The sequence below is a fragment of the Acipenser ruthenus genome, chromosome 11 (assembly GCF_902713425.1).
Source record: "Acipenser ruthenus chromosome 11, fAciRut3.2 maternal haplotype, whole genome shotgun sequence".
NCBI classification, from domain to species: Eukaryota; Metazoa; Chordata; class Actinopteri; order Acipenseriformes; family Acipenseridae; genus Acipenser; species Acipenser ruthenus.
The window spans coordinates 26,595,890-26,613,561 of NC_081199.1; the positions used below are offsets into that span (position 1 = coordinate 26,595,890).

The 17,672-nt window shown below is 36.5% G+C and overlaps 1 protein-coding gene across 2 annotated transcripts in view; it reads left to right on the forward strand.

The window, feature by feature from the left end:
- Nucleotides 1-5,054: 5,054 nt before the first annotated feature.
- The window catches only part of LOC117426670 (bone morphogenetic protein receptor type-2-like), a 93,783-nt gene continuing 81,165 nt past the window's right edge, over nt 5,055-17,672 (forward strand). Inside the window, exon 1 of one of the 2 annotated variants that reach the window (XM_034044544.3) lies at nt 5,055-5,325. In XM_034044544.3, coding sequence (XP_033900435.1) covers nt 5,256-5,325 — 70 coding nt within the window. In that variant the 5' untranslated portion in view covers nt 5,055-5,255. The remainder of the gene's footprint in view (nt 5,326-17,672) is intronic. The other variant, XM_034044545.3, reaches the window with a different exon arrangement.

Genomic DNA, 17,672 nt, shown 5'->3' on the forward strand with positions numbered 1-17,672 from the left:
TTGCAGCGTAGGAGGACACTTTGACTGAAACATTGAAGAATGTCAGTTGATATAGGTAGACAAAAGGTTGAGGCAGAAGGGGAACTCCCGAGAACCCCTCAGACTACAGGAATGGATAGAAAAGTTGGAGTGCCATCTAGAGGTTATGATTGGAATTAAACCATTGGCTGAGTGAAGCAGGGTAGAATATATGTGGTTATTGTGATTAAAATCCTTGTCTGTGTAGAACATTTGTGTATTCCTTTAGATTTGAATAATAAATATTTGATACATGTTTTAGGACAGTTAGTCAAGTATATGAATAAGTTAACGCAGTATTTAGATGTCACAATTCGGCGAGTTGAGCTCGCCCCCACCAGTTGTGAAAGCACAGCAACAGGAAGCCAGACGATTGCAGTACTGAGGCAAACAGCACGCAGTGCCTGATGAAGCTGCCTGGTCACCATGGCAACTTACCACTCCCTGCAGTCACTTGAAGGCGTTGCCATGGTAACCATGGTCTGTGAAGTGCTGGTGGAAAAGTTGCTGTACAGCAGTGTCGTTGAAGCATGTTGTGACAAGTCAAATCACGAGTCGATACTGGTTGAAATGGATTTTGTAATGGGCTGGATAAGTCTTTAAAACGTTGAACGTAGCTGATGGAGGTCCAGGGCAGGATCTGATGGAACGGTAATTGTGCTGGCTCTGTGGGATCGGGGGTGCTGGCTCTGTGGGAACGTGGGAGGGGCGTCTGATTGCAGGCGAGGAGTAAAGAGAGATTCCGCAGACAAAGCTTCGTGGTGGATTTAAATAGAGCTAATGTAAGGCAATCACTGACAACGGGAATGTCGATGTCTTGTCGAAGGAGCTTTGAAAGTTTAGCGGAGGTCTTTCTGATAAAGTTGCGGTCAAGTTGAGTAATGAAGCTGTGCTTTGGACGGAGCTGTTGCTGGGGTGAGCATTTGCTACAAAACGAAACACTAGACCGGGAAGGTGCAAGTGATCAGGGCTTAAATAGAAAAATAGATACTAATTAACAGGAAATTAGAAGCCCCCCCCCCGCCCAGATCCACGCCCCCTGAACTACGCAAGCTAACATTAGATTACAACATTTTAAATATAATGCCCTGATAATTCTAAGAAAACACCAGAATGATGATTTTTGAGGGCACGTTGACTAATATTACATTGTTGATTCATCCAGTACTTAATGCTCTGGGAACACCCACTCATTGTTTAGCATCTGATGTAAAAATAATAATATTTCTATCATCCTGCTGGAGGGATTGAATCGCAATTTTGTAATTTGAAAGAGATTTTAAAGATAGGGTTAGGGTTAGGATTAAGTATACGATACATCATCCATATTTAAATATACATATGCAATAAGGCCCGACAGGCCGTTCGTATATGTCGACTATACAGACGCCTCGGGGCGTTGTGAGGCAGGAGACAAAGTCAAGTACCTCCACCCCCGAGAAGTCCATATATTCAATGTATCCGAATGTCCTGAAGGGCGTTATTGCAATTATAATCCAGGTCAAACAGTGGATTTGAAGAAAAAAAAGCATAAATCATGTTTTAAATATGTTTTAAATTAAATATCCTTACGCCAACAAAGTAGTCCCATTTATAATGTTCTACTACACACTAAATTAATTAAGATGAGTAAATTAATTTTATTGGAACATGCAAAAGAAAGTACACCTGTATTTATGATATTGTGGACATTGCCATTGAAAAGATACACTAGGGGGCGGAGTTGAGACGACACTGAGTTATTTTCTTTCCCTGTCACTGACAGTGCAGACACACTGTTTGAGCAGAACAGACGGGTGGAATAAAAATAAATATAATGACTTCTCAGATTTCAGTAATTTTTTTTTTTGCTATCTTCCAGTTCATTTAATTGTTCTTCATCCAAATCAGCATGTCTTCTACTACTTTGGAATTTTTTGCAGGTAATTCAGTTTCATAGTTACAGCTGTACATCTGTAACTGTAAAAGCAAGATGGCTACTGTCCGATACTTTTCAATTCTGTGAGGCAGCGCAGTGATTTAGAATATGTGAATATACGGACAGCTGGAACCTCTATCAATTACATTGCTTGTTTCACGTTCAATTGCCAGCCCTGGATTATAAATTCCTATATATTCCAAATACATGGACTATTATTTGAAAAAGAGTGATTCATAATTAACAAGCTATAGTTTCCATATTCTGACAACCGTAATTACAAGTATGCTCCACTGACAACTTTAAGTTCATAACCCAACTATAGGGGTCAGCCAACCCGAAATGTAAAAGAGTTCATTTAATGAGCCATTGGTGAATTCAGCTGAACTCACTGAGAAGCACTGTTTTGTAATTGTTTGTGCTTAATCTCAGAACCAGTAGACTGTTATTTTGCACATTGTTTTTGTTATTATCGCCCAAGCAAACTTTGTTCATAGTATAGGAATTGCAAAAGAGCAATGAAAGGGTAAACAAGAGGAACCCAATAGTATAACTTGTGGCTTTTCACATATTACACATTTTAACAAACTATTTGGAAACTGTGAGAAATGTCACAGAAAAGAGAAAGTTGAACATTTTGCAATACAGGTGTGTGGCAGGTTGGCTGTAGTGGGTGACGTCAGACCCGGGAGACAGTACTGGGGTAATGAATGCGGTGCTTGTGTTTTTTGTTTTTTTTTAAAATTATAAATAAAAGATTTAAACAAAACACAAAACAAACAAAACGGCATGTTGGCCAAAAGAGACAAACAAAACAAACGGACTCGGAACAAACACGTATCGTGCTGGTTTTTAGTTTCTCTTTAAGCTTTACTTTGCTTTACCTCCCAAGTCTCGTTCTGCCTCCGAACACACTCCCCGTTCAGCCCAAGCTGCAGGACTTTTATAAGTATTGTTAAGTGGTTAGGGCTCTGGACTCTTGACCGGAGGGTTGTGGGTTCAATCCCCAGTGGGGGACACTGCTGCTGTACCCTTGAGCAAGGTACTTTACCTAGATTGCTCCAGTAAAAACCCAACTGTATAAATGGGTAATTGTATGTAAAAATAATGTGATTTCTGTATAATGTGAAATAATGTATAATGTGATATCTTGTTACAATTGTAAGTCGCCCTGGATAAGGGCGTCTGCTAAGAAATAAATAATAATAATAATAATAATAATAATAAGTATTGATCCCAGAATCTCATCAAGCAGCTTCTTGAAGGGTCCCAGGGTGTCAGCTTCAACAACATTACTGGGGAGTTGGTTCTAGACTCCCATGATTTTCTGTGTAAAAAAGTGCCTCCTATTTTCTTTATTATTATTATTATTATTATTATTATTATTATTATTATTATTATTATTATTATTATTATTTATTTCTTAGCAGACGCCCTTATCCAGGGCGACTTACAATCGTAAGCAAATACATTTCAAGTGTTACAATACAAGTAATACAATAAGAGCAAGAAATACAATAACTTTTTGTTATTGTATTTCTGAATGCCCCTTTATCTAATTCTGAATCTAATTCTGAAGTGTTCTGAATGCCCCTTTATCTAATCTCCATTTGTGACCCCTGTTTCCTTGTTTCTTTTTTCAGGTCGAAAAAGTCCCTTGGGTTGACATTGTCAATACCTTTTAAAATTTGGAATGCTTGAAATAATAACAGTAATGGTGAACAGTTTTTTTTTCATCTGCCCTGCATTTTAAATAATAATAATACAAAACATGCACAGAGGTGGGGAGTACTCCATCACAAGGTGTTGTGTCACCAAGGTAGGATTACAGTATTATGCGCAATTGTGAAGAACACAGTGGATTATATATATATATATAATATGAATCTAACTGAACAAATGAAAAACATACTGTATATACAATTATTTATGTACTAATTCATAATCTGTTTGTGCAATACAAAAATGTAAACTAAATATTTACCGGTGTTTTTCCCCCAACATAGTACTGTGCTGGAGTGATTTGCAAATACATTTTTTGTGTGTGTGATTCTGGTCGTGCACCAACAGTAGGCGCTCTCTCGCTAACGCATAATTTTGCAACGCTTTAAATTAGGTTGTGTGCCGCATGCAAGGCAGAAACAATCCCTGGATGAGGCGTTTCCCAGGCAGCCAGTGTGCTCGAGTGATTCACAGACATTCAGTCTTGCTGTCTGCTCTGTGGTCACTGCCACTGACAGCACTTCTACTAAAGTGCAGACACAAACAGAAACGGGGCAGTCTGTTCCTCCTCCAAAATATACTGGGAAACGAAAAACGTTTGTTGTTTTTTTTCTACACATTTTTACAAAGCTAAAGGACCTCGAGTTCTCCTCAATTCGTGCTTTTAATGGATTTACGTTTTTCTTTTTTAAAGGGAAGCAAGGTGATGTGAACGACAAGGGAGATAAAAAGAGGGGGGCCTCTTTATACTCCGAGCCCGGGATCTACGCACATCTGCTGGGATAGCTGCTTGAAAACAAATAGTCCTGCACCGAAACAAGTCAAGGGTCGCGGATCGAAAATGCTTTTTTTTGGCTCAACAAAGTTAATAAATGCCTTCAAACATGAGTCGTGTGTTTGGTGATTAAGGAAATAAATAGAATTCGTGTATTGTGGACTAAAAATTGGAGTAGCTACTGTACACCGAATTTTGCAAAAGGCCTTTTCTGGGATTGGAGTCATTTTTTACGCATATGACTTTGCCTTATAAATGAAGCATATACATCTGATCTAAATAACGATATATATTGGTCTACAAGTAACCGTTGGTTTTAATGAAGAAACAACATTTATTTGTAAACGTTACTTTAAAATGACCGAAAACAAAATTTACAAGACTTTGCACTAATCGTAAATAATAATACAAAAAATATTTGGACCAAAAAGTGTGAAGGACGAACAAAATACTATTTTCTTGACAGTATATAAGCATGTGTGGGGAGTAACGTGTTTCATAAGAACACATTTCCAATTACAAGAAGAAAAGTGCCTGGACTTCACTGTGAAATATAATATTATATATATATATATATATATATATATATATATATATATATATATATATATATATATATATATATATATAATGAAGAATAATGTTATTTTAACTGACAACCAGAACCAATATCATTTGCAAAAATGTTTTGCGTTGTATAATCTAAGTCTCGAATACAATCGACGAATGAATTAGCTTTATTTATTGATAGAGGAACACTGAAACATTGAAAACTTTTGGAGTCGTCTTTTCTTTCCTTGGGTCCCTAGGATCGGGCTGATTATGGCAACATTTCACCGAATTTCATTGTTGGTGTTGAGCATCAACACAGTTCTGCTCAGCACTGTAGCTGGTAAGTAATGTACAGTACAGTACACATTCAAGTCCCTTTTCAATGTTAAGGTGGATTTACCTTCGTGTATGATGCTGTGTTACCAAAGTGATGGAAGCAAATCATGTAGATGAACCATTTTCTAAATAGTAAGAAGAAAAAAGCTTAAATATGTACGATTTTATTCTTAACAACCAAACCAGATGTTAACGTTTAGGTTAAGGGGCAGTCAGTGAAAACGTGAACTTGGGGTTGTGTTTCTATTTTACCCATCTTTCATGTGGATGCAGCAATAAAGCTGTATCTTTGGAAAATTGTAATACAGTATGTACTGCCAAGTGGGAACAGTAGTTTACCGTATATTCATACATTGTTTTGATATATTTTATTTAATATTTTTATCGTATACGTTTGTTGCCAGATTTACAGAATTTTGGTTAAGTTTCATATCTCTTTACAGTATCTTTCTGTACCATGGCAGTGATGCACTAATTAGTGCAGTGTTCGATCACAGTATCACAGATGAAAATTAAACAAACATAAACGATCATTTTATTACCTTTTCCTGTAGGCTACTCAAACACAATCCTGTGAAATATGTATCTTAACTGGATTTAACTTTTTTTTTTTTTAATTTAACAGGTTCAGTTTCTACCACACACACGCTTTCTATAGCTTTGTTTCCTAAATCATGGAGTTTTAACTGAGTTAATGTGAGACTAAAATGTACCCCAAATGTACAATAAGACAGACTAGTACCAGATCACCAGCAACTGTGAGTTATGCCACTAAAAAAACAAAACACAACAAAAAAAAACACCTGCACCATTTTGCTTGTCAGAATAAAAAAGAATAAAAAAAGAAATACAGATCTGAGCTACCGATCTCACACATTTGGGTGATCTTGGGCATTTCAGCAGTTTACTGTCCTCACATTTGAACTCTCATGAGTAGAAAACATGTTCTTAGGTTTCAAATTTTATACACCCCATGCCTAAGGTTTCACAGACTCTGATTAACCCTAATCTTGGACTGTCTAATGTTAATTTGGTTAATGTAGTCCAAAAATAGTGCTAAGAGTTTTGTGAGACACCCCTTATATAGGGTATTAAAACAACAAGAAAACAAAAAAACATTTTGGTCATTGAACAATTCCTTAATTTAAGAACCTGTCTCTTATTTTCATTAAAATAATCTTGAGGTGTGTGAACAGACTGTCCTGTGTTTTAACAATGATATGTTGTTGCCTGTGTGGGATATATGGATCTATCTAATTTCAAGGGGATGCAAATACTATGGAGCACCATTTGTGCCAAAAGTATCCAGCCATTAATTTGTCTATTCATTTGTCAATTCGTTTGGCAATTCATGAGTTGGTCCATTTGTCCAACAATTCGTCCATAAGTTTGTCAATTTAATATTTCATTAATTAATTTGTCAATTCATTAATATGAAAGGCGCTTGACCTGCAAATTTCCAATCAACCAGACGAACTTCCCGGCAAACTTCCCAACAGACAAACTACCAAACAAACAGACAAACTTCCAACTGTCAATCTCGCACTGTGCCAAAAACACTGCAACCTTTCTAGCCAATGGGAGCACACACTAGTATTTTAACCAATGAAAATCCAGCCTCACTCAAAACTGCTTCTGCCAATAATATTAGAAGGGCGTTTCAAAAGATATTCTATTGAACAAGATACTCGACTCTGCTGATTTTCATTGGAGACTTCCGTCTCACTGCGCGCAAAGCATTGTGGTATATACAGAGAGTTAGGCAAAAAAATTATATGGAGAGTCAATGGAGGCATAAAAAATGTTGCTGGTTTTCGCCATGTTAAAAAAAAACAAAAAACGCATCAAACTTTTTTGAAGTAGATTTCACATTTGCTCAAGGCCTTTTGAAGAAAATGGCAACATTAGCAAATTATGACAATACGTAATTAATATGAAAAATGCTGTTTTCTGAGCAATGTCCTGTTCCTCTGCGCATGCACAGTAAATACAGTTACTGCTGATCGTACACGTCATCGATGATAATATCTATACTGACAGCTTTTAGAAGCTGATAACAGGACATTTAAAAGCTATATCATATCAGATATAACATGGCGAAAACCAGCAACATTTTTTATGCCTCCATTGACTCTCCATATAATTTTTTTGCCTAACTCTCTGTATATACCACAATGCTTTGCGCGCAGTGAGACAGAAGTCTCCATTGAAAATCAGCAGAGTCGAGTATCTTGTTCAATAGAATATCTTTTGAAACGCCCTTCTAATATTATTGGCAGAAGCAGTTTTGAGTGAGGCTGGATTTTCATTGGTTAAAATATTAGTGTGCGCTCCCATTGGCTAGAAAGGTTGCAGTGTTTTTGGCACAGTGCGAGATTGACAGTTGGAAGTTTGTCTGTTTGTTGGGAAGTTTGCAGGGAAGTTCGTTTGGTTGATTGGAAATTTGCAGGTCAAGCGCCTTTCATATTAATGAACTGACAAATTAATTAGTGATATATTAGATCAGTTAACAAAAAAGGTTATGAATTTACTGTATGAATTGACTAATTTATGGACGAATTGCTGGACAATGGACCAATTCATGAATTGACAAACAAATTGACAAATTAATTGACAAATTAATGGCTGGATACTTTTGGCACAAATGGCGCTCCATAAAATAAAACAATTAATCAGGGATGGTTCCAAGATGAAAATTGCTGCCATGAATTTCCAAGTATTGTTGTCAGGTATTGGCATTTTTGATGTGAAGTTAAAACAGAAGTATAATGGCCTCCAAATTCTAATGAACACGTAGGGTACTCCCCAGGAATTCTGTACAGCCGGGCGGCAGAACATTATAGCCGGGAGCACTTTTAACTTAAATATATAATACGACAAAGAATTTGAATAATGTGCTGTCTTTCGTTGACTATATCTGGTTGGACTTTATGTTCTAATTTATTATGGTAAATTACCGTGCTTATTTAGGCACTCTACGATTTGACTGGGGAAAGATAACGTAGGTTTATTGGGGTTCACAAAAAAAAAAAAAAAACGGAAACCTTTTCACTTCCTTTTTAGCTTAATTATTTGAGCTCATTGCTTCATTTAAATTGTTTTCTTGAAGTTTTCAGGGCATTTTGTTATTTTTGTTTTTCGCTATTCTACATATTTTGAATGCAGCTGTTCATTTTAACCTTTTTTTTTCTTTCTTTTACACAACAGTACTCACACACGTTTGGTCACCATCATAATTGCATGAAACCGGCCACCTCTGCGCTTAAGCATTTGTATGTCAGCTGACAAGTTCAGCTGATATCCCAGCATGCCTTTCTTCTTAAAGGTGTATCAGCCTGTATACATGAACCCCCAATATTGCCCAAATGTTAGCAAAGTACCAGCTAACTTGGGAAAACGTGGCCTTGACTTGCACAGATTCTGCTTCGTCATACATGCCAGGGACTAGGGTTGCCACCTGAAGAGCTCAAAAATAAAGAACACATTTGTTAGCCATTAACAAATTGCCGTATTATATGCGTCAGAAACTTAACAGTACTTAACAAGAAAAAAAAAAGAAAATATAATTTAATTTATTGTAAACATACTCTGTGTCTCAAATTGCAGAAATGGTCTTTGGCATAATACTCAATATCTCTCACAAGCACCTGGGTACATATTTTTATGATATCACAATAGGAATACTTTTTTATGTATAGCTGTTATGTACTGTATATCACCTTACAGTACAATACGACAAAAAATGGACTGAATGATAATACCCAAAATAATCTTAATATGTTTTTAATAAAGTAGCCAATGCAAATCTAGTATTAGGCGGTGGATTGTGCTGATCGCCGGCTTGAAAACCCTACATTAATTGTCACTGTTTTTGCTCTGAAAATAATCGGTTATTTTTTTTAGCAGTCATTTTTAACTTTTTTCGCCTCTTGCTTAACACAGAAAATCCGCCCCTTCAACTCTCTGATTGGTTAAGTGTTGTGTTAAGACGCAAGACAGCTATCATGTGGTTCCAAGATTTTTTTTTTTTCACCCCACAACGCGCAAGTGATCTAGAAGCGCAATCAATCATTTTTGTTAAAAGCACAGTAGCATCTGCAAGATGGGATCAGGTTTTTTCAGCCGGGCGGTGACAGCCACTGAAAAGGCTTGGGGAGAACCCTGAACACTGTAAGATCTTGTTTGGTTTTCATAGCTGTGGAGTATATATTGTAAAATCTGTAAATTCACGCTTTCTGTTTGATTCATTCTCCATATATTCACACTTGCTGTTTTGAGATTTTTACTGTAGATACCCAATGAAACTAAACTCAGCAAACTCAAACAAGACATGAAAAAGCTATAGCTACAGGAAATGCATGTAAAGAGTAGCCCTTCAGTAATGATGTGGTTAGGTTTCCTGCTATGTCCTTGGGGTAAATTAAAGCTACCGTTAAGCCTTGACAAAAAGATAAGACGGATTACAGTTGTTGAAAATAAGATTGTAGAATTTGTAAAGGATGGTTTGTATTTTTAAATACACATTTATGGAACAAGAAAACATACCACCACCCCTATAAAGTAAGTTTACGCTAAGAAATTCTATTGCCTCTCAAATAATATTCAGGACCTGCAATACCAAAAGCATTGTGATCTTGACAGTGTACCTACTGTTGGGAGGAAAATCCTGGAATTGAAATTGTTGGGTTTGTATTAGGGGTGCACAGGTAATCGGTAGCCTATTGGTATGGCACTGATTATAAGGGAAAAAAACACAATCGGCTATTGGCAGTTTGTGTTATTTTAGCCGATAATGTACACCAATATTCATGCCTGAATTTCTTCCAGCACAGAATTTAATGTTTGGGCAGACGCGCTTACTAATGACACAAAAACACTGACACTCATTTTCCCAGTGATGTGTAACGTGCGATCAAAATGCAATAAATACGTCTCAAAAGAGTGTTTGGATTTTTTTTAAATGTCTGAAGACAGCAATAGGATAGTGAGCTGTGTGCATCAGAACAGACTTGATGCTACATTAAATCAAACGAGTAGAATATTATTCTGATGCTTAAAAAAACAGGTTGAATCCTAAATAACATTGATAGTTTAAGCTATTGTTATTGTAAAGATTATTTTTTTCCTCCCAAAACTTTAAACTGCTCCTGTTCGCACGCGGTGTAACCAATCGACATGAAACTTGGCAGGTATCATCCCGTGTAGATTACAGTTCAGATGCAAAAAATAATTGCGCTCCTGCATCAACCAAGATGGCGGCCTGACGCATTTTTTGGGAACCGGTGAACCAATTGATCTGAAACTTCGCATATGTCATCAGCAACCAAACACGCTTCAAGTTTGTGAAGAAGACGTTGCTGCGATAAATTTTACTCAAAATGGCTGCCACCAAATTTGTCAAAATGCGTCCAAACATCAAACTGATTCTGTTTGCAAACTGTTTAACCAACTAACTCCTAACTTGGTAGGCGTCATCCTGGGGACAATAGAATTCAAATATGGCAAAATGGTGTTCTTCTGTAAAACAAGATGGCGACTAGACCTATGTTTCGTTCTTAAATTTAAAACCACTTCAGTTGAACACGGTTTAGTTGATTAACTCAAAAGTTGACAAGCAACATCTCTGTGTCAATACAATTGACTTTTTCAAAAATGGTGTTTCTGCGTAAACCGCCTGATAGCCGCCTGACGCATTTCTTTAAAAAAATTTCAAAATCTTCTTGGGAACCAGTGAACCGATTTATCTGAAACGTTGCATATGTCATCAACAACCAAACCCACTTCGAGTTGTGAAACATAAGTTGCAGCGATAAATTTTAATATCAAAATGGCTGCCAGCAAATTCACTGAAACGTGCCCCAAACGTCAAACTGCTTCTGTTTGAAAACTGTTTTACCAACTAACTCTGAACTTGGTAGGCATCATCCTGGGGATAATGGAATTCAAATAGGGATAAATTGTGTTCTTTGTAAAACAAGACCTACATTTTCTTCTTAAATTTAAAACCGCTTCAGATGAAAAATGGTTTATTTGATTAACTCCAAAGTTGACAAGTATCATTCCTGTGTCAATACATTTGACTTTTTCCAAAATGGTGTGCGTAAACCAATATGGCCACCTGATGTATTTCTTTAAAAACCTTTCAAAAACTAGCTTATAACTCCTTACAAAGTGCAGATAGGTTCATGGTTACTATGGAACACATATAGGAAACCATATGTGCTCTATCCAAAAATCTTGCCTGTGACCTTTGGCCTCACTGACACTCCTTCCAGTGCACATAGGGTTATGGTTACTATACAACACATTTAGGTACCCATATATGCTCTATTCAAAAATTACTTTGATCGTGACCATTGACCTCTCCTTAAGGTTGAATGTAAAATTAGCTTATAACTCCTTACAGTGTGCAGATAGGGTCATGGTTACTATGGTGTTTAATGTTATAAAGCATCATGCGATAATGAACTAATGCAGTATTCTGAATTGAAACTGCGCCATAAAACTGATCTGTTGCTGACACTTGTGCTGCAATGCTACAGCTTGACAAATCTCCAACTGGTACTGAGCTTGGAAGCCATAAAACTGCCTGGCAGTTCTAGTTATTATTATTATTATTATTATTATTATTATTATTAATTGTAGTTTAGAGTACATGTAGCCTATACAGTTACCAGACTAACATTCACCCTAAGTAATGCTTTGTAGTTGGGTTTAGACTGACAACTGTAATAAATATAGGGGTATTTATTATTCGTAAGAAAATAGTATTAACCAGGCAAATTATTGTTGAAATGCAGCACCGATGTGCGGTTAGTTACAAAACTGCCTCTGCAATGTCTTTGCGCCGTCTCTGTCTCTCTTTGGCAGCTTGGCATCATCTCAGCGCCTCTTTTGTGTGGTAGCTCACCTTGATCAAATCCTTGAACGTAAACAGTTTAGCTGAAAAGCTCTTTTTTAAAACCAAGACTACAGCAGCAACGACAACAATCTCCCTAACTTCCAAGGGCTTTTGTAATTTTTGTTTATCTTGCTTAATCTGCATTGGTTGCGGGTGTATTAGGCCGCATTTTGAAGCTGGAATTGATTACCGTGTCGTCTTGTTTACTAACAAATTCAAGTTTGACTGAATTTTGTAACCGGATATTTTCATGACATTTTTGTTTTTGATTAAGTGAACAATTTAAGTTGGGCTGCATTTTTAAGCAGTGTATGCTTAAAATAAGAATTTAACTAACGTTGTTGTAGTTGAAATTGCGTAAGCTACATTTCTTTTCTACTACAATATAGGTCGAAGTTATAACATGCAATGTTTGACAGTAAGTGGATATAAAAGTTAATGTCACGTTATGTATTTTTTTCTGCAGAAGTGTTTTTACAAATGCAAAGTTTTTTTTGTGTGACTACTAAAACAAATGTATAAATTGCTGTCAAGCACACAATATAATACTACGTTATTCTTTGTAATCATTTTCTGAAGTCAATGCAACAAATAAACAATACCTGTTTGTTTTTGTCATAAATACAAACAACATCAGTTAATTGTTAACATTTATAATTATAAAACAGTTTAAATATAGGCCTTATGTCTTGTTCTAGTAGTTTACGTGCACTGTCTATTTATTATCAGTATCCTATTGGTATCGGCTGATATGGGTAGATAATCATCGGCTGTCGGTATACTGTGTCAATTCTCATGTAATTGTACTTTTTGTTTGTGTGTTTGTTTTATTTCTGTAGTTTGTTGCTTTGTATTTCCCCTAGATGACCTTGCTTCGCTAAGTGAGAGAGTTTAATTTTAAGGACAGAGTGTCGAAAGCACTGGGTGAAAAGCCAAGATTTGCTAGACGGCTTTAATTTGAAATTGCTTTTTATTGTTTAGTAAAAAATCTGCAAGATCAGATGTCAAGGGAGACATGTCCTGGTCCACTGCAGAACAGGATAATCTGATGAAAGAAAGGCATAAAAATAACTCTAACTCGAAACTTAATATAAAAAAAAAAATAAGGCAATTATATAGAAAAAAACAAAAAAAAACTACAGATGGCAGAGGGTTTATTTTTAAACTTGTCCTTTGATATTTTTCTTTTTCAAAAATATGCTTAATCTCTTAGACGCTTCAGATTAGTATTCCCTCCTGGAAGTCAATAGTTTCTTAAAAATCGAATCCGTCCGGCCCTCAGTGTTAGTTGGTTGTTGGGCAGAAAACAGACAGCAGTTTAATAGCTTTAAAGTACTATTCAAACCATTCCTATCATGTGCAATTGTATTGAGGTTTTTTTTTTTACTAAATAATTCTTATAGAATAGGTTTGTGAGGTACCATCTTATTTTGCTCTTACAAACAATTGCTTAATTTGCCAGTAAAGGGATGTGTTTTTTGTGGGGGGTGGGGGTGGGGGGTGGGGGGTGGGGGGGGTCAATGTCAGAATTTGATTAGGGAAACGACTAAAGAAAAAAGTTGTTTTTTATTTCCCCATATAGAAATAATCTATAACTCTGTTGTATACTGTAACAGAAAGTGTGCTGTTCCTAATGTCAGCACAGTTAGAACAAATCGAGACTCTCGCTCTTGTAAAGGTCAAGCCCTTTGCAGATTGACTTTGCTCAGAGCGCAGGTACAGCACCACAGTCTTTATTCTGTAGCACTTGCCCAATTGGTTTCTTTGAATGATGCATGAGCATTTCTTCTGGTTTTGATGTCAGATTTATTTTGTTTTCTGAAGCTTAACACACTGAATTAAAGGATTTTTCTTCATCATCATCATGGCCTGTCATCTGTCTCCTGCTGACTAAAGATTTTTAACATTGCCACAGTCCCATCATAACATTTGTTTACCTGATTTTAGGATGAAAGGATGTTCATAAACAATAGGACCCTATTTTGAAGCGTCCTATGCTGCAAATAAAATACTACCAATAAAACAATCAGTACGCATGGAACTACATTTCTGAAAAGTTACTTCTGGTTTTATTCTCTATAGCTATTGGAGGCCTGTACCTCTTTGAAAAAAAATAGTCTCAATTTCAAAATACGGCCCATTGACTTTTATATAAGAAAACACCCCTCAACGGGGAAAAATCAGCAGCAAGTTGAGTGAATTGTTTTGACATTCATCCTCACGGTTAGAAGCAATTTGCTCCTACATTATAGATAATGATGATTCTCAGTCATTGCTTCTGGTATTTCTAAGCTGGAAGCATTTTAAAATGCCGCCTTTGTTTTTTTTTTTTGTTTGTTTATTGCAGCTTCACAAAAATAATCGTTTGCACTACATCAATCACAGTAGATCACTGGGAGAGTGATGTATGGATCTTCCAGTAAAAAGTGAAAATTACTTTTATTGTTGGAATGAGATTTACTGTTTATTTTGTAGTATTTTAATGGTGGAAATAGATTATCCTTGACAGGTAGATTTTAAAGATGATTCAGGGGCTTCTACCTGCTTGCTTTATCATTTAAAATTGGCCATTTACAGCAGTTGCTATTTGCTATAATACCAGGGTAATGGAAGGATTCGTCGGTTCAGTCAGCTGCCCTAAGCAATTCTTTTTCCATTAGTGAGGCTATTTACCAGAGGATGCTTCTTTGTAATGTTTTTGAAGATACTACTTCCACCCAGTCATTGTAACCACGACTAAGCACATTCTCTCTTGGCTGGTTGGAGGTATGTAGTTGTTTTTTTGTTTTTTTTAAATCGCCTGCCTATGTCCAATGGCCAGCACCAACTGTTTGTTTTTGAACCCTTGCTCGTACAGTATATAACCAGAACAAATGTTAAGAAGTCATGATTCATATCATCAATGGTTATACTTTGCATCCAAATCATTGTATTTAAGAAGCCACATTTACCCTGTAGCAGGGTGGAAGAAAAGCCCTGCTGTTTTATCATATTGTTTGTTTATTTTTAGAACGGAGTCCCCCCCGCCCATGTGCAGTGTATTTTGTATTTGTTTTGTTTTATGATTTGTTTTATTATATTTAAATGTATGACGGCGAGCGCCGCAGGATTTATTATTTATGTATAGATGACAGCGTAGCCGTTTTATTTAGTAACGTGGATGGGAAGCCCCATCCACATGGTATTTAAAAACTCGTGCAGAAGGTGGCCATCTCCCGAATTAATTGGTGATTAATTTTGTTGCTAATTGGGAGATGGTCACCTGAATATAAAAAGCCTGCAGCTCTCCAGCTCGGGGTGGGTGTTAGTGAGGAGCGAGAGTGGAGAGAAACGAAACGTGATTTAAAAAGATTCCAGGAACAGTGACAGCAACTGCCCATCCTGACCTGGGATCGGATTATTTATTTTGTGTCAGAGATTTGTTTTTGTTTACCCTTTTATTTTGCTCTGTAAGCAAGTGTTTTTGTGTTTAAAATATTTATTTTATTTTTGGATTATTTAATTAAAACGGCGCAAGCCTTTTGAACTGCAGTACCTGGTGTCAGTATTTTTTCCTGCTTCTGCCGTGACGTCACCGCTCGTCCACCCTGTCAAATACCCATACTTAAATTATTTCCCTTTACATCTTTAGTCAAATCAATATTTAAAGTAGAAATTAGTGCTCAATGTGTTTTATTTTTACCCTAAACATCAAGGTAACAAGGGAGGTAGTATGGTGAACCAGGATATATTATGACATTGTGTGGCTCATTGCCTTGAAGAACCTCCATTCCTTTGTAGCTATACATTTTAACTGGTCCCTGCAGGAATTAAAAAAAAAAATAAATAAAAATAAAACAAATGTCTAAATCCGCTTTTAATGTCTCAACAAATATTCAGTTGCTTTTGGGTAGTTTGGGAAACAAGTCACATGTGGAGAAAACAGATGTTTCTATAAAAAAACAAAACCAGATTAAACTGCTAAAGTCAGCTTACAGTAAGTGTTGAGAAAGGGCATTCTGATTGCACATGCACACAAGCGTTATTTGTCAGGTCAGTGGTGTTGCTTTATTACTAAGGTTTGGCAAAACCCTATTTTAATGGTAAGCTGGGTTCAGCATGAATAAATGGGGGTCTGTGCTCTCTCTGATTGCAAAGAGCGGAGACAGTAATGTAGAATTGTTATATTATGTGTAGGAGTGGCACTGAAACAAAGAACAGACAGCAGAGCAACACGGTACATCACAGAAAGGGTCAGACATGGCAGAACAAGACGGGAGGGTGAGATAAGAGACACGGCCAGGAATTCATGAAGAAGAATCTGGCTGATGATGTATGAAGATCTGACCCGATGCTTGTGAGGTCCAGTAGTGGATGCTGACAATGTGAAGATGATTGGGTTTAAAACCAGTTTGTACACATTTTAAACTGGATTTTGGCACAGTCTGCAGTTTACAGTACTTTTAAGTAGGTAACAATAATCTGTTAAAGCCAACATTACATAATTATGGTAAAAACAATGAAAGGCTTTATTTAATGATGAAGGACAGAGAAAGAGCCTGTAGTGGAAGTTGTTATTTACAGCTGGCTTAGCCCAGCATATATATTTTTTTATTACCCACCTCTTTTGCTTCACATTTTAATACATTGCGCACTCAGGAGTATATTCATAATGGTTAGATACATGGATCTAGTACAGTCAGCATGTCGACAACAAGCCATATCCTCTTTCAGGAGCAAACAGTAGAACATCCATGACTAGACAGTAAAGGTATCCTCTTGTGACCATGTGGACCAGCAAACCTAAAATGAAAGCAGTCAGCTTGTACAAGTGTGTGCATGTTTGGGCATTGTAACTCATGACTCATTAAAACATACCTGCATGTTGGGTTGATATGTTTCACGTACTGTTTGAAAAATATGTAATTGGACCCTGATTTAGCTAAGGTAGTCCAGAATTGGTGCTAGTCAATCCTTGATTTTTTAGTGGTGGTGTTTTTATTTTTAAGGAATTACCAGTAAGAGCTACTGTGTAGGTTGTGACTTGTCTAAGTATGTTTGCATTGCATTGTCACTAGCTGTGTGCCTAGCAGTCTAAATGTATTAATCACAGGCCAGGTCTATCGGATCCTGTTGTTCATATTCAACTGGGAATCCACTCAATGTGCAATGAGTACAAAACTAATGGGGTGCATTCTTATCCCAGATACTGACACTTTAATTACCAAAAGCAATACCCGGTAATAAAGTAGCTTATAAAATGGAATGTTCGGATGCTGTATGCTGATTGGCTGCTGAGGGGTTTTAAACCGTGCGTAAATATAGTTTTAAATTGTCTAATTACAGTTCAATTAATAAATTATTAAACTTGCAACGGAGAGCCTGAGTAGTTTTTTTTATTACTAGTCTGTTGTGCCTTATTACTTGTTTTTCTCGATCATTTTCGCTCAAAGCAGTATATATATATATAT